The sequence below is a fragment of the Sebastes umbrosus genome, chromosome 19, assembly GCF_015220745.1.
Source record: "Sebastes umbrosus isolate fSebUmb1 chromosome 19, fSebUmb1.pri, whole genome shotgun sequence".
Lineage (NCBI taxonomy): Eukaryota > Metazoa > Chordata > Actinopteri > Perciformes > Sebastidae > Sebastes > Sebastes umbrosus.
In genome coordinates, this window is record NC_051287.1 from 5,952,595 (window position 1) to 5,976,939 (window position 24,345).

The 24,345-nt window shown below is 39.9% G+C and overlaps 2 protein-coding genes across 5 annotated transcripts; both read left to right on the forward strand.

The window, feature by feature from the left end:
- Nucleotides 1-12,182, forward strand: LOC119478694 (leukemia inhibitory factor receptor-like). Of its 4 annotated transcripts, XM_037753603.1 has the most exons (17): nt 13-238; nt 1,289-1,442; nt 1,573-1,854; nt 1,989-2,106; nt 3,358-3,494; nt 3,606-3,751; nt 4,212-4,371; nt 4,484-4,545; nt 5,887-6,109; nt 7,784-7,975; nt 8,066-8,167; nt 8,262-8,432; nt 8,779-8,907; nt 9,059-9,152; nt 9,284-9,335; nt 10,079-10,211; nt 10,305-12,182. In XM_037753603.1, exons 1-17 carry the CDS (start codon nt 137-139, stop codon nt 10,562-10,564), a joined length of 2,517 nt encoding a protein of 838 aa, XP_037609531.1. In that variant the 5' UTR covers nt 13-136; the 3' UTR covers nt 10,565-12,182. The 4 variants fall into 4 exon arrangements, with proteins under 4 accessions (XP_037609529.1, XP_037609532.1, XP_037609530.1 ...); XM_037753601.1 differs by having other exon boundaries at nt 1-238; nt 10,079-12,182; XM_037753604.1 differs by lacking the exon at nt 10,305-12,182 and having other exon boundaries at nt 2-238; nt 9,141-9,152; nt 10,079-10,215.
- A 3,706-nt stretch (nt 12,183-15,888) lies between these two features.
- june (JunE proto-oncogene, AP-1 transcription factor subunit) lies at nt 15,889-21,960 on the forward strand. The gene is made up of 2 exons (XM_037753605.1): nt 15,889-16,079; nt 18,671-21,960. Exon 2 carries the CDS (start codon nt 18,806-18,808, stop codon nt 19,841-19,843), a length of 1,038 nt encoding a protein of 345 aa, XP_037609533.1. The 5' UTR covers nt 15,889-16,079; nt 18,671-18,805; the 3' UTR covers nt 19,844-21,960.
- The last annotated feature ends 2,385 nt before the right edge of the window (nt 21,961-24,345 follow it).

The window sequence follows — 24,345 nt, forward strand, 5'->3', positions numbered from 1 at the left end:
GACTAAACAAGCATGGTTAGATTAGTATGAAGCCAGTCCTGATGAGGACAGTCCATTCAAATGTACTGTAATCTTTTTTTCCTCAGGTAACTCCCTTTGTGGACCTCAGAATCTGACACTTACCAGCTCTGACCAGATGATCCTGATAACATGGCAAGATGAGCCGTCATGCTCTGCAGTACAGGATGTGCTGATCTATGAGCTGATGGTTCTCATAGCCGACAAAAAAGAACATTATGTAAGACTTAATTTGTATTAAAACCAACGTTGTTGACTTCCATATAACAATATCCTCAGTTTTTGGAGCCTGTACTACGAAGCGAGTTCAGCATACCCGCAGGGTATCTTCTCGTTATCTGGCTGAACTAACCCAAACAAACGAGATCACGCCAAGCGGTCCTACGGCGCTGGTTATCAACTAGGGAAAAGAATCAACTCAGGGTTTCTCAATCTGGCTATGAAAGGGGCGGTGTTTGCAGCATGTGACCAATCACAAACATGGACAAGTATACTGTCAGCAGAGCGGCACATTTTGCAAACTGTAATATAAGACAAATACGAAGAATTCAAACACACATAATCTGGACTAAAAGTAACACAGTTGAAGTTGCCAAATGCAGGAAGGACAGCTGGCAAAATAATATAAATGCCGATGTGTGAATGCGTAAATTATCACTTATTAATTTAACAGAATACTCAAAAGTCAGATCTAGTCATCTAGATATGGCAGATATTATAAAAAACGTTCAGAATATAATGGATGATTAGATTACACTTCATTACACCCTTAAGTAATGAAACAGCGTGTATGACTATTTCAGCCTTCTTTCAGCTGCGTCCCCGACTCCGATGGCGTGAAACGGACCTGAGAACAAGTAAAAAATAAATATAAAAACATAATTCAAAGCGGTAAGCACCCGCAGCATTAATCCAGTTGTCCTTCCTGCATTTGTCAGTTTAAACTGTGTCGCTTTCAGATTTCCTGGATTATGACTGTAACTTCTTCGTATTTGTGTAATATTATCATACAATCTGTGCACCGAGCTCCGATTTGTCAGTAGGCGGTGCTTTTATACGTCTCTTATCTGGTACCTAACCTGCTCCGGAGCAGGTTATAGCTGTTCAACATTAGTTACCATGGCGATCTACCCCGGTAAGAAGTGAACCACCATCGTAGGAATGAAAACCCTGAAGTTACCTCGCTAACCCTAAATCCTGCTTCGTAATACAGGCCCTTGGAGTAGCAAAAATGAACACACTGCTTAATTTGGTTATGAAAATGATTTAGGAGGAAGTTGCTGTGATGCCTGACCAGATAGGATCTACTCACTCCTGGAACTGGACGTCCTATTTGGCGTTGGAGTGCGCTTCCCATTCGGTCAGGCTCCGTTCCCGACACAAAAACCATAAAAGCCCATGGAAACAAGAACAAACTCTTCCTGGTAAATATTCCGCTCACGTATCTCCATGTTTTGATCATCAAAAACATAATAAAAGCTAACATTATTACATATTTGACAGACATGGCACTCCTTCAGATGCTTATTATGTCCTATTATTATGCTTTTGCAGGGATGGAAACCTCAGAAAGACCAGAGGTTTTTCCAAGGGACAAAACGTTCATGATTGGCAGTAGAGTCACCTTCTGCTGCGTTCTGCCAGCGGGGAAAGTTTTTAAAAAAATGTATCTGTCTGAGTATAGTAGAGCTAATATGAACGCTACCACGATCAGCAATCAGACACATGCCTTGACCGTCCTCCTGAACCGGTTACCAAAATATGATACCTTTATTGTGTATTGTGAAACAGAAGACAACAGTAATAACCGTAATGGGGCTGTTGTTGAAGTTGACTGTAAGTATGATTTAGTAATGTCCTGAATTTTGGGATTTTGGACTCTTAAATATGTCTTGTTAATAAATGCTGGCTGTTTTTTTTTTTGTTTTATATATATATATATATATATATATATACTTGCCATCACTTAGACCCACCTGATTACAGCAACCTTACGTGTGAAACTCGAGATCTGGAATCAGTCGAATGTTACTGGACAGAAGGAAGGAAAACGAGGTGGAAAAACATAAGTTATCAGCTGCTTGAAAGGTATATTAAAAATAAACCGGATGAGTATGGAAACAAACAAGGGTAAGGGTTTGAATCTTAGGGGGTTTTCACATATAGTCCTTTTTAAACGAACCAAACTCAGTCCTCTTAAAGTGGGACAACCGAAAAGGGACTCATTCACATTGTCCGTTCATTTGAAAGAGGACTCAGTTCTCTTTCTGGTCCACTTCAGCTCTGATGGGGCCTCAGTCCTCTTTCTGTTCACACTAGAGTTTCTCTGGAGCTCAGACCCACATAGTCCTAATGATATAAATTCTTTAAGCCCATAAACATCTGAGTGGTGTATATGGAAAATGCAGCGCTTTCATCAAGTAGCTGCCACCGCCGTTTTACGATGTTTTAGGATGTTTTAGGATGTCCTGCCTGTGCAATCAATGCGATTATTAATGTGTTTTTTCATCATTTATTACAATCATAACTAGCATTTGGGAGCAGGACTGATACAGACAGAAAGGCATGTTTCTCTCTCCTCAAGCGGTGGTCGTAACATGGACATGCATAGTGTCTCTAAAACTGTAAAAACATCTCCTTCAAACAACTGTTTTTATTCAAGTTTCTCACCAAAATCCAAACACATTTTCTTTCGTCCCCGGGATGACGGGACGCCATTAGTCTAGAGCCTTGACGGTACATACGGTACCCGAGGTACTGTAGAAAAACAAGTACCGTCACGTCTTCAGAATTTTTGCATCGACTTGGTACCGAAGTATCGGTTCTCGTGACATCCCTAAAGCGAACCTGGGGCGCTTTGTGTTCACAACGTACAGGTTAAGCGAACCGCAACGCAGACTTGAAGCAAACCGAACTCAGACCTCCCCCTTGTTTCAGAGGGTCTGAGTTCTTTTGAAGTGTTCACATAGTATTCGAAAAAAATGCTGACTAATCGCTCTGAGTTCGTTTGGAGGGCCGAAAAAGTCAGAGCAAATGTTCGATTCGCCAACTAATATTGTAAAACTGTCAATATTCAAAATCTACACAGTTGATTTCTCGCCTCAAACATTTTTCATAAGTGAATTTCAGTGATGAAATAGCTACGAGTATAAGTACGGGTATAACTAATGGATGGAATTAGTCGCTCAGTTGCTTACAAATTCAGAATCTAAGGCCTTTGTTTGCTTCCATATTTGAGGTGTAGTCCTGGTTGCCTGCATGTTTATATTGTGGGATGGACTCGAGTATTTTATTTGCATTGAATGAAAAGTTAGACTCTCTTGGCTTTTTGTATTTCAGTCTATGTACAAAGATGGTGAATTTGAGATGCTCTCAAGAAGTGCAAGTAGATGTTGGTGAGAAAAACTGGACTTTCACAGCAAAGAGTGGGTATGGGAAGGTGGAGCTTTCAGACACTGCAGACCTGATTAAAAGAGGTACTGTATACCTTTACAAAAATATGGTGTTATTTGGTGTTTTTTTTTTGGTTATTGACATCTCATTTTAATCATTAAGCTCAGCTGATTGTTGTTTGTCTTTTGTTTTAGTGCACATGCGCCCTCCAAACGAAGTCACAGCTTCAACTGTGAATGCCAGAAATGTCAGCCTGGAGTGGCGGTGGACGGTGCCAAAGTACAATAATCTCAGTATAACATGCCAAGTAAACATTAACTGGGATAAAAATACCAGAGAGGTGAGACATTAGAATGGTTTTTAAAGTAGGATCTAGAGATGAAAACGTATGAAAATTTAATTTTTTGCGTTGTAAAAGTGAGAGTGAAACTTAAAAGCAACACGTAACATGTAAAACTGAATGAAACGCCATGTTTTCAACACAAACAGAAAGGCTTCTTTAGGTTTAGGCAAGAAAACTACAACTTCTTTAGGTTTAGGCAACAAAACTACAACTTCTGGTTTAGGCAAGAAAACTACAACTTCTTTAGGTTTAGGCAACAAAACTACTACTTCTTTTGGTTTAGGCAACAAAAGTACAACTTCTTTAGGTTCAGGCAACAAAACTACAACTTGCCTATGAATAATTGCAATGAGCCCAACAACTGACATAGTTACAAAGGAGGGTTAGGGCGGTTGGTAAGATCCTTCTCTGAACTACACTAACATCATCATCATTCTTTCCCATATTGTGTTCCCAGAGAACACAAGAAAGCTTTGGCGTCGGTCTTAAGTTTGTAGTTTTGAATGACCTGATACCGAATTGGAAATATATTGTGACAGTACGATGTGGAACAACGCATAATTTCTGGAAGTGGGGTGACTGGAGCACAACTGTCAACTTGCACACAAAGGGTGATGGTAAGTAATAAAAAAAAAAAGTAAACATTTTGAAACTTTTAATAACCCATAATGGCAATTTAACAGATACTGATTCCATGTTCTGGTCACTGATTGTCTATTTGTCCCACAGTTCCAGATGCTCTTGATGTGTGGATGCAGATGAAGGACAAAAAGATTATAACCATCTGGAAAGTAAGTCCGACTATTGGGCTTAATCTTTATAACTTGTAATTAGAGGTTTAATCATTCACTAATTCTTAATAGATCAGTAATAAGCTGTTAATAAGAACACATTTTTGGTTGCCAGATTGTGAAAAAGCTCTCTTACCCTCCTTCAGCAGGACACTTGTCCTTTAACTCCTTAGTTCACCAGGTGAACCACTATAATGTTTTACCTTTGACCTTCGGGAAAAGTGCTGCAGAGCATTTGGACCAAAATCCCTGTGGGGGAGAGACGGGATGTCAACCCAGGCGGACTGTCCTCAGTGCGAGGGGTCTGTGGCAATGTTGGCATCCCCGTCTCGTTTACCATGTGACGTTTTGCCATCAGCATTTGTAACCATACAACCTTTATAATTGTTCACTAGAGCACCAAGCTCTTCATCAGCCTCTTCATTTTGCTCTCAAAGTGCTCCAGATTGATGCATTTAACTTTAATATGATCCAAATTTTCTTCTGGGGGAACACCACACCACAGTCTCTCAAACTCCCGGGGGAAACACTGTATTATGTCATCCAAAACTACTACCCCCCCCCCCCCCCCCCCCCCCCCCCACACTTCAAAACTCGTGCTGATCTGTGCTATCTATTTTGCAAGGGCACCGTTGCTGCATCGTGTGCTTAGCACCACCCAAGACAACTGCGATTGGTTTAAAGGTCCCATATTGTAAAAAGTGAGATTTTCATGTCTTTATATTATAAAGCAGGTTTAAGTGCTATATAAATACTGTGAAAGTATCAAAACGCTCAATATACGGAGAAATACACAAAGCCCGTATTCAGAAACTGTGCGTTTGAAACAAGCTGTCAGGATTTCTGTACATTTGTGATGTCACAAATCTACAAATTTTAGACAATTTCAACAGTTTTAAACAGTTTTAAACGTAAACATTCTAAATGTGTCCCAGTTTATTTCCTGTTGCAGTGTATGTGAATGACATCAGCTGACAGGAAGTAAACATGGACCCAAAGCTGTTTCCTAGCAACGCAATTCCGTTGCCATTCCGTTGAAATGTACTAAAACGGAGCGTTTCGTGATCGAGAGTGAATACAGGTATATTCAGACAGACAGTATGAGAAAAAAATAATGTGTATTTTGAACATTAAAGCATGTAAACATGTTCTAGTAGAAACCCAAAATACAAGTATGAACCTGAAGATGAGCATGATATGTCCCCCTTAAAGAAATACAAACAAACCAGAGTGTGTTTTTTTCTTGTATAGCAGAGCGATAATGTGTGGAGCCAGACCTTTCTATAGCGCTATCACAGTGCTGTGGAGATAGGTCTGGCATGTGAGACTACCTCTCTGCAGGTGCCTCTGGACAACCAGAGTCATGGACACATCGAAGACTATGAAGTGACCTGGACAAAGACCACAGAGAGAGAACGACAAAATAGAACCAAAGTGGCTCCCAACAACCACAGTCATGCTCTCAGTCTGGACCCCACTGAAGAGTATATCATCACAGTTACAGCCAGGAATATAAACGGCAGCTCACCCCCATCAAACATCACCATCCCCAGCCTCAATCCAGGTATGAAGCTAACACATATTACAGTTAAGGAAGAATTTAAACCTGCGTTAAGCCTTCTAGCAACAAGGCTGAAAGGTCACTATAATCTGACGGGTTTATTCTTATTGTCTGAATGCTGACTCATTCAACTGAACTGAAAGTGAAACTTATCTGTACTGTTTTTGTCAACGGCTTTGAAGACAGCAAAGATGAGTTTCACTTTCAATCACCCAATTTGACTGTTATCAGGCCATTAAATAGGCGTTATCAGTCGCTATAAGCACCATAGATGTGGGTCAATAGGGGCCTACTACGTTGTAAAAGTGAAAGTGAAACTTCATGAAACGTCACATTTTGAACACAAACAGAAAGGCTTCTTTAGGTTTAGGCAACAAAACTACAACTTCTTTAGGTTTAGGCAACAAAAATACAACTTCCTGTTAAGGCAACAAAACTACAACTTCTTTAGGTTTAGGCAACGAAACTACAACCTTTTTAGGTTTAGGCAACAAAACTACAACTTCTTTAGGTTTACGCAACAAAAATACAACTTCCTGTTAAGGCAACAAAACTACAACTTCTTTAGGTTTAGGCAACAAAACTACAACTTCTTTAGGTTTAGGCAACGAAACTACAACCTTTTTAGGTTTAGGAAACAAAACTACAACCTCTTTAGGTTTAGGCAATGAAACTACAACCTTTTTAGGTTTAGGAAACAAAACTACAACTTCTTTAGGTTTAGGCAACGAAACTACAACCTTTTTAGGTTTAGGAAACAAAACTACAACTTCTTTAGGTTTAGGCAATGAAACTACAACCTTTTTAGGTTTAGGAAACAAAACTACAACTTCTTTAGGTTTAGGCAAGAAAACTACAACTTCTTTAGGTTTAGGAAACAAAACTACTACCTCTTTAGGTTTAGGCAATGAAACTACAACCTTTTTAGGTTTAGGAAACAAAACTACAACTTATTTAGGGTTAGGCAATGAAACTACAACCTTTTTAGGTTTAGGAAACAAAACTACAACTTCTTTAGGTTTAGGCAACAAAACTACAACCTTTTTAGGTTTAGCAAACAAAACTACAACTTCTTTAGGTTTAGGCAACAAAAATACAACTTCCTGTTAATATAACAAAACTACAACTTCTTTAGGTTTAGGCAACAAAACTACAACCTTTTTAGGTTTAGCAAACAAAACTACAACTTCTTTAGGTTTAGGCAACAAAAATACAACTTCCTGTTAATATAACAAAACTACAACTTCTTTAGGTTTAGGCAACAAAACTACAACCTTTTTAGGTTCAGGAAACAAAACTACAACTTCTTTAGGTTTAGGAAACAAAACTATAACTTCTTTAGGTTTAGGCAACAAAAATACAACTTCCTGTTAAGGCAACAAAACTACAACTTCTTTAGGTTTAGGCAACAAAACTACAACCTTTTTAGGTTTAGGAAACAAAACTACAACTTCTTTAGGTTTAGACAACAAAAATACAACTTCTAGGTGAAATGAAAAACGCCCTTAAGGGGGAACTCAGAAGGAGTTTTTTCAAAATAAAAGCCCCAATAGAGTAACTCTATCCTAAATGGAAGCTCAGGATGAGGCATGGAAGTATTATAATAGCAGGTAGCTCAGTATAGGTCTTATTTTCATTCATACAGCTATATGTTTATGTCAAATCTAACTTTCAAAGAGTCTTCATTTTCAGACAGAACCAGAGTGAACACTTCTTGGATCATTGGCAGTAACGGTGGCTTCAACCTGTCCTGGTCTTCCAGCCCTACAGCCAGCTGTGGCTACATCGTGGACTGGTGTCCAACCGGGCAGTGCATTGTGGAGTGGCTGAAAGTGCCTCCCAATGAGACTAAAGCCAATATATTTTCAAGTAAGTCTTATTCTTTGCCCACAAAACGGTTATGTATTGTAAAATGTCCTTATGTTACAATACATCTGTCCTGTTATTTCTTCACCTCAGAAACCTTCAAAAACGGACTGAGATACTCGTTGTCCATATATGCCTGCACCCAAGGAGCTCCAGTGCTACTAGAAATAAGAGAGGGCTATGTCAGGGAGGAAAGTAAGATTGAATTGTTTGTCTTTTCTGTGGAGGACTGTTTGCTTAATAAATGTTTCAGCACAATAAAATGTTTCACCCATGTTCGCTTTGTCAGGAATACAAGACGGCCTGTTTAAATCATTGAAGGGGAAACAGCAGGATTCAGATTATGAGGTATCCTGGGACAAAATATCTTTACGAGAGCAGACTGCTTTCATCCAAGGATATGTCCTGTATTGTTTGGACAACAACAACAACAACAACAATATTGTCAATTTCAGCACAGGTATTGTGACACCCCCGTTATTTTCTGTTGACATTCCACAGAGAACCAGGGTTACATACAGGACCTGTTACACATTCTCAATCTGTAGATACATTCACAGATATTAGATAATATAGACATGATATGATAAAAAAAACATAATTTTCCCTGTCTTATATTCATCATTCATCAATATACAACACAAAATTGCCATTTATCATTTAAAGAAAGTGGCTTCAAGAGTGGAAGTAACAAAATGTTAAACACGAAAAAGTTATCCTTGTAAGTTGAAAAGTACTTTCAATTGTAATCTTGATGGTTCTTCAGAATGTTTATTAGTAATGACAATCTCCTTTGCTTGGTTTAGATAATCCTGAGGCCACCAGTCTGACAGCGAGAAAACTTTCAATCAGTTCCTACACATTCACAGTGAAGGCAAAGACAGCAGTTGGAGAATGTGGCACTCAATCCTTTACTGCCACCTTGAATACACCGAGTATGTTGCTTCTTTCCCCCTTAAAGACCACCATGTCTCCTTTTGTACAAATCCATTTATTTAGTAAAACTTATGAAAACATAATCAAATTTGTTGCTTTATTTGATTTTCTGCTTTTCCTCATCTGGGCTGTTTTGTCTCATCTCACCAGCTGATAACTTGATCAGTCCAGTCATCAGTCCAGTCATCACTGTTTTTGTTCTCCTTATCCTCATCGTCTTCCTTCTCTACAGACACTGGACATGGTAAGCAGGCAAAACACGTTCATTTTCTGTGCGATTTGCTCAGATGTTGCCTCTGACGTTTCCGTTTGAATGAGCGCATGTCGTTGCCATAACCTGTGTGATTTATTTCCATGCATTCTTACATCCAACAGTATCAAACAGAAGGTCTATCCTCCGATCCCGAAGCCGGTGTTGACATCAACGGTAAGTCCTCACAACCATGTCTTAAAGGGGCACTCCACTAGTAAAAGAAAATGTATCGAGTGGCTCTGCAGGGAGCTTTCTAAAGCCTGAAAACAGAGCCATGAGGAGGTGCAGTAGTCTAGTTTTCTCTCAGAACACTTGAATTACAATACGCTGAAATGTTATAATGGAATTTTTGCCCAATGACGCCAAAAACATTCTGCCTACTGCAGGTTTAAAGTCAGGATATCTCTGCTTTTGATGCTTTGTTTTTGTGCATTATTTTTAGCCATGCTAGTGGTGTGGCTCTAAAGATGGCAATGCCCGGTCTGATGGTCCAACACTGTGGCTTATCTCAACAACTGTTGGAAGGATTGCAATGAAATTTGATGCACACATTCATGTACCCCTCGAGACGAATTGTAATAATTTTGTTGATCTCTTATCTTTTCATCTACGACACATTTTATACTTGTCCAATACTTTGAGTTTTGCAGGTATTTGATCATAAACCAATCAGCCTTAGCTGTACTTTGCGTTTAGTGCTACTTAGTAAATGGTACTCTCTCAACTAAGATGGTGAACATACAGTATACGGTGACCAGACATTGTGTGGAACGAGTCCTCCAAGCGGACAGTATTAACAGAACTACTACTCGTCTGTGGTGTCCGCTGAGCTGTCCATGTACTGTATGTGTCTGCATTTTTGCACGCCCAGCTACCACCCCCTAAATTAATGTGAGGTCTTTGTTTTTTTTTTCAAGGGTGAACATTTATTTCGTCCTCTTCACGTGGACCAGTGTTACCACAGTGAAGCAGATATCCTGGATGTTCCGGAGCTGCATCATAGTACAGGAGCACCAATGAATGGTTTTGCTTGCCAGGAGGACATGCCATTTGTTTCTGCACAAATTCCAAAGGATTACTTATTCCAGCCCTTGGAAAAGTGCACCCCACCACCCCTAATTGTACCCACTACAGCCGTCCCATCTCAGTCAGGGTTGCCATCTTCTCCATTCAGAAGTGTAATTCCCATCCCATCATACAGCCTGATAATGAAGCACTGGGATCAGCAGTTCAACTCAGGTCCTGAGCTTCAGGGGGGAACATCTTTAGAAAGAAGCACCGATGAATACCAGCCTCAGGATTCCATAGAAACCTTCACTATAAACCAGACAGAAGGGGATCGAGATAGTCCAATGTCCTGTGTTTCCTCTTACATTTTGCTACCAAAGTCATCTTCCAGATAGCTGCTGCATGCACAGCCTGTGTGGTATGTTGTAAGTAGGGTTGCCAGAAAACAGATTTGTTGTACACATTTACGCATTACAATGTTAAGCATAGTTTTAGTCATGCTAATGCCATGGCTCTAGGGATCTAGTGTATCGGCACCATGAGGTAGATGCTTATGTTTTTTATTGAACAATTTTGATCCCCTAACTTTTCATCCAGCACCATTATCGGGTCACAATTTAAATTTTTCCAATACTTTGGTTTATGACCAAATACGTCCAAAACGCATGACATTCCCGTCTGTCTCAGCTGTACTTTGTGTTTAGTGCCAATTAGCAAATGTTTGCATGGCCAATACACGTGAAACACTGCCTCATAGAGCTGCTTGTTATATCCAGAAATCAGTGCTAGATTAATTAACTTGCTTCAGATTATTGAAGACATTTCACCGCTCATCCAAAAGGGTTCTTCCGTGCTGACTGACTGCTGGGGAGTCCCAGGCATTTAACCTCTGTTGGGTCGTTTAAGGGGCCAGTATACTCCATCAGAAGTGCTTGTCGGATCATACTTGACACAACTATTTCTGTCACTTTTCATGTGAACAGCCGAGTGCAAAACTATGAATCTCTATCAGGAGAGACTGTCTGGAAATGTGTGCCATATCTACATAGTCACAAAAAGTAAAAACTCAGGGCCGAAGTTGTCTTCTGCTAAGATAAGTTTCACTTTCAGTTCAGTTCCCTGTCGGAAAGGAGAAGGAAAGGGCTGTCTGACGGCAAGATAAAGCTGTGAAAATCTTCTCAATGTAGCGTACACTTAAAGGTGAACCTTTCTTTTAGGTGTTTTGCTGCAGGCCCCGTCCACAACACTTTATTGCTTTGCTCCCGTGCTGGTACTCCTGTCTCTTTCTCCAAGATGGGGGTGTGCCGACCGCCATTTACTGTATAGGTAATACACTGACTATGGATAAGTACTGTACCTCATACAACCCCACTTAAAAACACCCGAACTATCCCTTTAACATGCTCAAGAATGTAAAGCAAGTTCAGTTGCCCCATGTTGTATACCATGACCTGGATGGCTGAGAATCTTCACAGATGTACTGTTAGAATGATCTATGATAAAGTTACATACACTGGGAGTTATATTGTTGTCACAGTGGCTCGTGTCCAGAGGTCCTCTGACTTTTTGTTGCGACTGAATTTGAGTTTAAAGGCGCTAAATCAGTATCCAGAGCATTAATATAGCAACAACCAACTATTTGCCATTAGAGTTGGGCCGGTGTAAAAATGTTCAAACCGGTTTGATCTTGAGAAAATAGCAAGAGTACACTAGATTTTTAAAAATGCTCCAGAATAAAAACCATGTATATATACAGTATATACTGTATATATGATATATATATGAATTTGTGAATTCAGATATCTCGACAACTGGAAGCAGATTTGAACCAGAGTGCATTTCATCGGTGTGACCATGAGTTAACCGCGACTTGTGTGTGTTTTTCCCCCGTGAGTAAAACGGTATTTCCTCGGTGTAAAACTTGATACGAAAAAAAAAAACTAGTAACGTTATACATTTAACATGTGAACTACTGTATATACCTCAAAATAAAATGGGATAACTCTCCTGTCATTTGTGGTATTGATCTCTCTCCTAAATACAATACATCCTTCTATAAAACTAAATCATATATCCATCTGGAGTTACAGTATACATGCTGGAAATGCATTCTGATTTGCATTTCTGTTTGTCTGGCAGTGCTTCGGGACACTTTGCGGCTTGGTTCCCTTTGTTCGTACCAACGAGTCATTCAAAAGACTTCTAGAACGTCACGATCACTAGTAGTTACTCAGGCCCTGTTCAGACCTGGTATTAACATGCGTCACATATCCCAGCGGGACGTCAGTTGAGTAGGCGGTCCTTGATGTGGCACAGGACACATTCGGGTACATACTACTAAAAAAAAAGTGATAGTATAGTATGTCGAAAATGTTCATGGAAAAAAGTCATAGTATAGCATGTTGAAAAATTGTATATAAAAAAAGTCATAGTATAGTATGTCGAAAAATTTCATGAAAAAAGGTGATAGTATAGCATGTTGAAAAATGTCATGAAAAAAAGTCATAATATAGCATGTCGAAAAAGTTCATGAAAAAAAATCATAGCATAGTATGTCGAAACATTTCTAGAAAAAAATTCATAGTATAGTATGTCGAAAAATGTCATGAAAAAAAGTCATAGCATGTTGAAAAATTGTTTTTTGCTTCTTCAATAAGTATCTGTTCATTGTTACGAAACCATTTTCCCTTTAGCCTGAGAGAAAAAGAGAAAAGGGTACATTTTAACTGATATTTGATTAAAAATCATGACGAATATGAGACAAAATGCATTGTTAACAATTTTGTTAGTGAGCACTAGAGGGAGTTAGCACTACATTACTGATGAGAGGATTCTGTGGACTGAACTGTTACACAGTATAGTATATTATATTAAACCTGTGGTTCCCAATCAGATGGTTTCATTTAAACCAGCTGAGATTCCTTTAAACCTTCAGATTCATCTGGTGACCCTTTGGAGGGGGATCAGAACCACTAAACTATACCCAAGTGCATAATATACATTAGTTAAAACTTGCTCCACCTCAAGCTGCTAAAACAGTCAAACGCTGCTTAGATATTGATGCATCAGTATTAACAATCTAATAATGCAATATACAATAATATATCAGTTCACAGAGGCCAATTTTCTGCAGGACGAGGACTTTTACTTTTGATACTTTAAGTACATTATACTACAAATCTTTAGTACTTTTATTTTGGATGCAGGACTTGTAGTGTCTCCGGGTTCTCTGGCTTCATCCCAGAGTCCAGAGACATGCAGGTAAGGTTAATTATAAGGCTGTCAATCGATTCAAATATTTAATCATGGTTAAATGCATGATTGTCCATAGTTATTCTCGATTAATCGCAAATTATGCATTTTTTATCCGTTCAAAATGTACCTTAAAGGGAGATTTGTCATGTATTTAATACTCTTATCAACATGAGAGTGGGCAAATATGCTGCTTTATACAAAATATATGTATATATGTATTATTAGAAATCAAATAACAACACAGAACAATGACAAATTTGTCCAGAAACCCTCACAGGTACTGCATTTAGCATACAAAATATATGCTCAAATCATAACATGGCAAACTTACTCCTGTCTCTGAGTCGTGCGTTTGAGTTCTGTTCCTTGTAGTTTCACCTGATATCACACTCTTTCACTCTCCTCTTTTTCTCTCTTTCCGTGTCTCTCTGTCTCTTGCACATGATGTCATCACGCCTGTTTGTTCAGATGATGTCATGGCAGCTGATAACTTTCAGATGTGTGAGAGAGATTTTTTTCCATTACATTCAGTGGACTCTCGCCCCCGAACAGCCAAATAACCTCAGAGTGAAGTCAGTTTCTGGTAACAGTATCTGCTGTGTGAGACGGGCCAACTTCATGTACTCTACTGTGTTTTTGATTCAAATAGAAGTCAGTTATAGTCACACTCTGATACTGCACTGGTCAGATTACTTTCACTCTCCGTGTCACACTCTACTTCTTGTCACCATAGATATAAAACAGTAGATGTGACCGGGATGGAACCATATGGTTGCCATCTTACCTGGGTCCAGTTATAAACTTGTTGTAATTGGAACCTATGGTGAAAAAGCCTCATGTTGTCATTTATAATCCTTAACCCATACTGATTTTCATTCAAAGTAATGAGTGTAAAACGACTTAGATTGCAGACAATGATTTTTTTTTTTTTCAATTTTGCCTGAACTTAATATGTAAGAAGTGTCTTTGGTATTCTGAATGGATCATATACTACATTAAGCAATAACTTTTATGTGCAAATCCTAAATAGATTCAGCATTTAGGCCTAGAGAGGCAGGCAATTACTATTAGTCACTTCTTGTTTTGCCGTTTTTTTCCAGTCAACCGGCATGAGGGTTTGTTTTGATGATGAAGAGCCTTGCTAACTGTAAATGAGAAATTGTTTTTGTTAATAAAGTAAGTTTTGTTTGGAAAGGCTAATGATTGACTCATCGCATTCTCATCCCAAAGTAACCTTATGGATATTAACTTTACAGAGAAATCGCAGGACTTTTGCAAAATTGCAAGCTTGACCTGAACGGCTGAAGTATAAATTTCCTTTCTGCGACTGAATTACTTTAAACATGGGCTATTTTTATTTGCTTTACTGAAATGAAAATCATGTAAAGGGATGATGAAAGCTGACAACAAGTGATGTTAATATAAGATGACTGATTGCAGGATTCAAGGTAGCTATATATTGGGTTAGATGTTGTGAAACAATGTTAAGTACGACCCCTCGGTCTCGATTATATTGGTCGATTGCATGGTTGGTTCTAACTCACACAGGCTCCGCCCTCTACTGGACTCCATGGGTACAACTCTCCTCCAATCCGACTCACGCGTTTGTTCACTGAGATTTGCATAAACGTAGCCGGTCAATCGGCACTAGGTGCATTATCACAGTGCGTAAGGCGGCGCTGGCCTTGTATATCTCCACGGATGGAGTCGCCGTCACAAGAACCTCGATAGTGCCCGTCGTGCCCCCGGCCTCATTGCCGGGATGGAGCTTCACGATGCCTGACATTTCTTGTGCTTCAGAGTGGGACCACGCAGAGGAGGGCGTTCAGCAACCTCCAGACTGCCTGGCCTATACTGGTCGATTCCCAAGATTCGACACCAGCAGAGATGTGATCATTTTCGCCGCTGCGACGTGAGACTCCGCTGTGATGACAGCGACCCGGAGTCTGAGTTCGACGCCGCTGAGATGAGATCCCCACTCTGGCCATGGACGTTCCGCCATTGCCTCCAGCCATTTCTGCTGAGACGCCGGCTTCGTCTGCTGATGAAGACGATGATGTTTCCTCTGTGTCCGGCGATTCCATGGTCTGTCGTGGACTTTGATTTGCCGGGACTTCCTGCTGGTGATGGCTGCTGTGGCCACTCCCACCCAAACCCTTGAGCCGTCTTCGCCGCGGTTTTTACAACCCAGCTCGTCCAGCTCAGGCGGCCAGATTCGTCTTGCCTTCACTTCCGGATATCTGGCAATATGTCGAGGTGTCCTGGCCCCATCCGTTGAAGACGAGAGCCCCGGGTAGCAGGATAAAATGTCTTATTCAGCTTCCAGTTGTACTTAGCTCCACCCTCTCGTGTCACTTCTGGTTGCAAAAGAACCAAGATGGCGACGGCCAAAATGTCGAACTCAAGGCTTCAATACGGCAGTACACAAACCCAATGGGTGACGTCACGGTGACTACGTCCACTTCTTATATACAGTCTATGGTTTTCCTTTTTACTGTTTAGTTTTGTGAAATGTTGGCTATGAGAGAGAGAGAGAGAGAGAGGGAGGGAGGGAGAAAGAGAGAGAGAGAGCGGGAGAGAGAGAGAGAGAGAGAGGAGTGTCTCTGACTCACTCTGTCTGTTCTCGGATCGTTCAGCAGCTCTCTGCCTCTCTCTGTGAGTATTAACCTTCTTCTTAACATTATTATTGTTCCTACTGACACCCGGCCGCTGTCTTATATCTTAATCTCGCTTCGTTAGATGATTGTGTTAATTCATCAGATTCCAGCAGCTCTGAAGTTAACGGCTGGACCGGGAACTTTAACATGTTTTTGAGCGCGTCCTGACAGATCAGAGGAGTAGAGAGATCAAACTACTGACAGGTTATTATCACAGTGAATGTTTCCACCGTTTGACTCTTCATTTATCCTCTGCAGGGAAGCTCTCACTAATTATTGATTATTATTATCATCATTGGATAAACATGTACAGTAGCTAAGCAGTGTTTTAATGTTGTAAAGCTGGTGGAGATGGAGCTGATTTAAACTACATTGTTGGGTTGTTCAATTCATAACAATTCATCATATTTTCTTAATTATTTTGTGAGCTATTGTAAAATCTTAATTTGCAAACTAACTCCAGCTGTGAAATATTGATTGTATTGGAGTAAAAAAAGTACATTTCCCTCCTAAGTTTAGTGAACAGTAGAAAATGGAAATACTCTCAGAATTATACAGATAAAGTGTCATATATAAAGTCATGAATTGGCTGATATTTGCTTATTGCACATATACTGTGTGGTGTTGGGTGATAAGTAAGACATGCTTTTTACGTTGGAGGTTAATTTAGAAGCAGTGTTGCCGTTACATAGTTTGTCCACCAGAGAGTGCTGACTGTGGTGAGTGATAACAATAATCCTGATATTACAAGCTATTTTTATAATAAGAATATTTATGACAAAATGAAAAAAAGTTGTTTTTCAGCTGGTGTGTTCGGATGTATACAGCCAGCTCCTGTATGGTGTCTGGTGGACTCACAGGAGGAGCAGAGAGTGTCAGAGTATAGCGGCTCTTCTTTCAAATAACTCGCTGATCATCGGACCAGCTGAAGGGATGTTAGTCAGTTAGTTCAGCTGGTGATTATCAGACTTACTTCAACCTGGTGTTTGACTGTGTGGTAAAATATCCCTCATACATTCCCTCCTAAATATGAGAGATTTGTCTCTACTTTTCCATCAAAAATTCAGAGGAGTTTCCCTTTCTCATCAGGAAGCGAATGTCCCGGGTGAATCATATCCTTTACTAGATGCCGGAGTATGTAGCCTTTGTTGTGTGATGTAGTCTATGCTCTTTTAACTCTCAGGTTAAATGTTAGACTTGAAAAAAAATGTGAACCTGTCTTAAAACAATACTGACATGCCCATATGTACACTGAAACAGTTTTTGGTCACTGTTATTGTTTCTCCCGTTCATATTGGCCCACAAAGAGAAATTTCAGCAGAAGTGATGGGAGACAAAATCCACAGTCCTTGTTCTGTGTGAAAATGCCACGAGTTAGACAGATCAACTGGATACCTTCCAAAGTTACTTTCTTATTGAGTACAAAATTCCCTCTTTATGCGCACACGATTTGACCGTTATCAAGCCATTAAAGAGGCGTTATCAGTCGCTATAAGCATCATAGATGTGGGTCATTAGGGGGCCTACTACGCCTACTACGTTGTAAAAGTGAAAGTGAAACTTAAAAGCAACACGTTCTAACATATAAAACTGATGAAACGTCACGTTTTGAACATAAACAAAAAGGCTTCTTTAGGTTTAGACAACAAAACTACGACTTCTTTAGGTTTAGGCGATAAAACTACAACTTCTTTAAGTTTAGGCAATAAAACTACAACTTCTTTAGGTTTAGGCAATAAAACTATTCATCGTCCCCAACCTCCAGTTTCATACTGTACTGTCTATACTACAGCGCCTGACTTGCCCTTTTGCTCCTGTCATAATTACTGCGGTCTCTAGAGGTCGCTGTCGTCTTCTTTTATACCTTCTTTCAGTGACCTACCATGTGAATAGATGATAAAACCTGCTAGTGGGTGTAGTAGGCCCCTATTGACCCACATCTATGGGGCTTATAGCGACTGATAACGCCTATTTAATAGCTTGACAACAGTCTAATCGGCTGAAATGAGTCTGTTCTTTGTTGTTTCAGATCATTTGAGTGTGTGTTCCTGCTCGAAACTCTCAATCACATCTTCCAATCAGAAAACGTAGAAAAAAAAACTGTGAGAGAGAGAGTCAGATTCTCACTTTACTGACATTTAAATCAGGTTCATCACACACACACTCACACACATAGGGAGTACTTGGCGGTTCACTTAATAGCCTGACAACAGTCTAATCGGCTGTTCGGCCTAACCATATAATGGTCAAGTTGGAATATTATTGGTATATTATAGGCCAACTATAGAAGATGCATAGCCCAAGTATAATGATAATAAATAAATAAATAAATAAATAAATAAATAAATAAATAAATAAATAAATAAATAAATAAATAAATAAATAAATAGGTCGGCACACACGCCAACATGTGAATAAGGGGAGTACCGGCACTTATTTGTTTCCACTTCAAGCACTGTGCATAAAGTTTGTTGGGCGTGAAAGTTCATTCCTTGTAAACAGTTGTCTTCAGTCAGCACCACCTTCCAGGTTATACCTCAGTAATCTTCCTCCTCTTCCTCTCACAGACGTGTTTGGTTTTTCCTACAGGCACTCTTCTTCTCTTCTTTCTCTCTTCTTCCTGCCTTCATCCTCCGGCTGCCGACGTCAGTGGAACGTTTCAATCCCCTCTGATATTCAGGTTAATCTGATTATGAATATTTCCTCTGAGACGCCTCTTTGTCAATGACAGCCAAGATGGAGACTCCTTTTTACCACGACGACTCCCACGCCGTCCCCGGCTTCAGCCAGATCGCAGAATACGAGCGTTACTCAGGAAACAAGATGCTGATGAGCAAGAAGGCCATGTCAATGATGGGCAGTCATCACTTCCCTGGTGGTGGTGGCGCAGCAGGAGGGAGGAACCATCACCACCTGGGGCTCGCCGGCAACAGCTCCTTGATGGCATCAGCGGCACCCTCAACGGACATGAACCTGCTGAAGCTGGCGTCCCCTGACCTGGAGCATCTGATCATCCAGTCCAACCAGGGACTGGTCACCACCAGCCCCGTGCCGAACGCCTCCAATCCCTTCATGTACCGCAACCAGGCCACCAATGAGCAAGAAGGTTTTGCCGATGGCTTTGTCAAAGCGCTCGCCGACCTTCACAAGCAGAACCAGCTGGTGGGAGGCGGCCCCATGTCGCCGTCCTCGTCCTCCAACACCTCCCTACAGGCATCCTACCAGAGGAGCTTAATGTCCGGCGGAGACATGCCCGTCTACACCAACCTCAGCAGCTACAACCCGGGCCAGATGACGTACCCCGGGGGTCAGATGGTGTACGGTAGCGGCTCAGGCCACGGCCACGGCCACGGCGGAGCACCTCATCCCCATGCCCGAGGAGTGGACGCCCCTCAGACTGTCCCCGAGGTGCCTCACCCAGCAGGCGACCCCACGTCCCCACCCTCCCTCTCCCCAATAGACATGGAGACGCAGGAGCGAATCAAAGTAGAGCGCAAAAAGCTCCGCAACCGCATCGCCGCGTCCAAGTGCCGCAAGCGGAAGCTGGAGCGGATCTCGAGGCTGGAGGAGAAGGTGAAAGTTCTGAAGAACCAGAACTCGGACTTGGCCTCCACCGCCGCCATGCTGCGGGAGCAGGTCACGCAGCTCAAACAGAAGGTCATGAGTCACGTCACCAGCGGCTGCCACATTGCCGTCGGCTCGGCCCCGGCCAAGTCCGGAGGAGGCGTGGGAGGCGCCGTCAGCGAGGACTCCAGCTCCTGAGGAGGCGGGACACCAGGAGAATGAGCGTGCAGAAAAAATAAGCCGAGAGGTTTACTTTGACCATTTTTGCTATTTTGCTCGCATTCTCGGTGAGAGCGAGCAGAGAGCGAGGTGTCAGGACAGATGGATGTTTAACGGGATTTCTGTAGCCCCGTAAACCCCTGTCAATCATCCAGCCAGAGGGGGCGGGGCTTAGAGGAGAGATGGGAGACTGAAAGAGGGATAAATCCCTGACATGAGCAAAGTTCAAATTTTAATTTTTTTAAGAGGAGATGGCGGCAAATTTGAAGAGACTGTGCGCGTGTGAACAGATACAACGCATTTTTTTCGACTGGTGAATTATGACATATTTCAGAGTTTTTAAGCACAAAAAGGTCACGACCATCATTACATCTCAGTAAATAAACTGCAATGGAAACAGTGGAAATGATTTTCCACCACTGATTCTATTTTCATTTTATAGTAAAAACTGAACAAATGTTTAAATAATTTTTCTTTTTTTACAGTGTGAAGTTGATCTTTTATTTTTTGAAACAGAGTTGAGAAGATTGCTCATAAAAGGTAATGCTACAATCAAAAGTACTGATGTAATTCATGTGGAAAACAGTAATCAGATTACTTATAGTTACAGAGTGAGGACTGGCATTTTAATTCTATTGTCATAATTTACAAGAAGAAGAAGTTAGAGTGTCAAAGAGACAGTTTCATCCAGGGAACGCCTCGCCTGTGTTTTTACAATCACCCTTAATGGTTTCTGTGGTAGAGTTATGTAATCTGATTACTGCCAGTGACTGTTTACATTTTTTTTTAATTGTGTTTCTGTGTTTTCTTCGTCTGGAAGTTAAAAACCTTTATAGCTTTATTTTGACGAGTTTAAAGTTCCATCGTTGTTTTTCCAGCTGACAGGCGGTTTGATTTTTTTTTTTATTGTTGGCTGTTGGAAACTTTTCTCATTTATTTTCTGGATATTTCAGGAATCAGGACTGAAGGAAATGTTCAATTTAAGATCTGCCAGCAAAGACGTCTGTATGTGGTTTTAATCTCTAAATTTAAAACTCAGATTATTTTTACTTTTCAACTAGTGGAATAAAATCCAGATGTGGGGAGTAAACCTGTACGTTGACATAAATATTTTCTACAACAGAAATATTACTGAAGATGAAACATTTCATTTCTCATTTCATAACAGCATTGTGCATATAAGATATGACAATTTAATAATGTTTCTCATTTTGATAATTAGTTTGCAGCTTTGTCTGCTTTGCTGTTTGAACTGTGTAATGAAAACACTCCACACTGTGTGCTACTTTTGAAGATTTTCTTACTTAAAACTCAAGCTATATATGTGAATATACCTTACATGGTGAAAAAAATACAGATTGGGCATTTAATATCTTAAAGTGCAAACCCACAAAAGAAACTATAGAAGGTAAAAGTGTTGTTGTTTATGAAGTGTGTCGATTGATATTTTCAACACATTTTCAAATGATCCCTTTCTATTTTTGGACTCTGTTTTGTCCTGACAATCAGCAGGTCTGTATCATGTTACAGTTTGTAAATTGCAGCTGTCGGATAGAAAAACATATAACTGCAAAGAAAGAAAATAAATCCGATTTTTATGCGAGCGAAAAACCAAATACAAAGCTCCGCTACTTTAAAAAAAAAGAATCAGTTGCAGTTACATGTTTTCTGTTGGCGAGCGTCGAACAAATATTTATTTTTCTTTAACTTGAACGAGGCTTTTGACGTCTCTAATGATTCTATTTTTGTACAAATGTAAAAAAAAAAAAAAAATGTTATTAATATTCTGAAATGATGTGTGTGTACGAGCTTGTTTGTTTGATTTGATCAAACACTTTATGTCTCTATTTATTATGAATATCTTTTGTTATACAGATGTATGTTTATGTTCTGCTGCGTTGAGGTGTTTGTGTCAATATATCTGAATATGAAATATTCACCTGCTGCTAGTTTTGCCGTTTGTAAATTCAGAAATGGAGTGACATTCCACGTGACAATGGCCACATGTTGTAGTAAGTGCACTTTCCTAAACTCATTTTAGCTGTGTTCAACATCTCACATAAAGGATTAAAAATTCAACAATCAAAAAATGTAAATTCGGTGTTGAAACTGATGTGATTTCAGATGTTTACAGTTGTTTGCTGTAAAATGAGACAGAGACTGCAGATCTCCATCTGGGTTTATGGTAACACTTCATTTTACAGGTTCGCAAATTTCATGGTAATTAGTTGCTAATTAGCAAGGAACCTATTTTAAATTTCTTTGGAGCCAAATTACCCCAATATTTTTTATCGAAAAATTACTTTATTATAAATATTATTTAATAATTATATGCTGAAATAGCATATAATGGTTAAAATAGGGCCCTTAGGCTTGAGAAGCGGCTGCTCTTCATCGGAGATGGAAAACTAATAGAAGACACTTCTGATCAGGCACAAATGACACCAATGTGTGACTTATTGTCTACACAAATGTAACCTGGTAACTAATGTCATGATTCAGGGAGTTGTTTTTTTTAAAGAAAATTCAAATAAGTTATTTGCTAATAAATTAAAGTTATTATTATATTATTAAATAAATGATCAGCTATTGGGGAAATAGCGGAATATAATTATTAAATAATGTTTATAATGAAGTAATTTTCACCTAATTACCATGAAATCTGCGGACCTGTAAAATGAAGTGTTAGCGGGTTTTTATGTTTTCATATAAAGCTACGTAGGTATTATTGTAATTACAGTAAAATACCTCTTTATTAGGAAGCCGAGAGCCATGTGGAGAGCTGAACATTGCAGCCATATGTCATGCAAAGAGCAATGAGAACCAATGTGCAGGTGTAACACCCTGAAAAGGGAGACGATCAATCGACATTTCTGTACATAATTGTCGAGAATGTATTGCCGAACAGAAAAACATATTAACGAAATAAGTGTGTTTTCACTGTCACTGTCTAATGTCCATTTAGTTTCTGTTGCAGTCCAGCATGAATTATCTTCCATACAGCTCCTTTAAATGTCCTTTATACACACAAGGTATGAATGGATCCACCACGAGTGCAGACAGGTAAGTGATTCCGCAGAACTGCCCTTTAATATATAACAGACATTCTCTGTAACCTTTTCTTTCTATATGTTAACCTCCAATATAAAAAATATTTAAATGCATTCTTAAAAAACTTTCTTTCCCTTCCTCTTCCTCAGCAACAAAACTGAACTAGCTCTTTTACTCTATTAATCACAACAGCACATATAAATATACTTCATTATATTAATTTATTATTGTTAACACTAATTATGATAATTACTTTACATGCGTATGTTGTGTATTGACTGCTTTATACCAATTAACATTGTTTTTCTGGCTCACGTTAACACGTCCTTTAGATGATGACACACCAAACAAGTGTTTGACCGTCACCAGTGTGTAACCATCTGATGAGGCAGATGACACAGACAGTTTACGCACCTTTTGACATTTTTTGTATCTGATTTTCATAATAAATCATTAAGATTACTGATAGATACGACCTTTTACTAAAGATTCAGGGAATGAACGCCTTTGGCTAAAATCAAAGATCCAATCAGAATTCAGTTGGACGTAACAGGTGAAAGTTTGGACTCAATCTTTGTTTTGTCGTTGTGGACGGAGCCAAACTGAGTCACCTATGTCAAGGATACTATTTAAGGCAATCCTTCAATGATATATGAGTCAGCTAAACACACACAGGTCAGGTCAGAAAACCTTCAGCTGCTCTCAGAGGAAAACAGGAGCCTTAAACACTCGTCAATGAAACCTTCAATAACGCCGCCACCTCCATGTGTTGCAGAGTCAAGCTTTTTTTAATTCATAGAAAATGTTTATGGATTTTTTTGATATGCTTTTGTTTGTGCTGGATTTCATGAGTCACACTCATGACCTCTGACTTATGGCCATTTCTAAAATCATGTCCAAATCTAGAGAGGATCACGTTTGGTAAGAATCAAAACCTGTCTCTTAGAATTATGTTTATTTACTACTAGTTAGCAAGAACAAATGTATTTTGATAATGCCGCTGTGATTATGTTTTTTGTCAACAAAAAGGATATTTTTATATCTATATTAACTAGAATGGCACTCGGAGAGCGCAGACCTCCGCCAAGGTGCCGGAGTACGATTGCCCCCCCTCTCCGTTCAGCTTGCGCCATCATCCACGTGTATTTTTGTTTATGTTGAGATCAGCTGTATGTAGCGGAGCATCGTAAAACACTCCATTCAAACTGGACAGAAACAAAGTAAAACTCGCCTAAACTGTCGTTGTTACTCTTTCCAACAATCACAAGTGTGCTTTGGTCTGTCCCTCTCTCTGCAGGCAGAAGGAAAGTGGCTGGGTGACACGTCATGAACGCATCATCAGTTACACTGCACATGTCCTAAAGCCTGTGGTGGTTAATGCACAGGCTGAGCGGAGTTATTAAAAAACATTCCCGAAGCCGGATCATGAT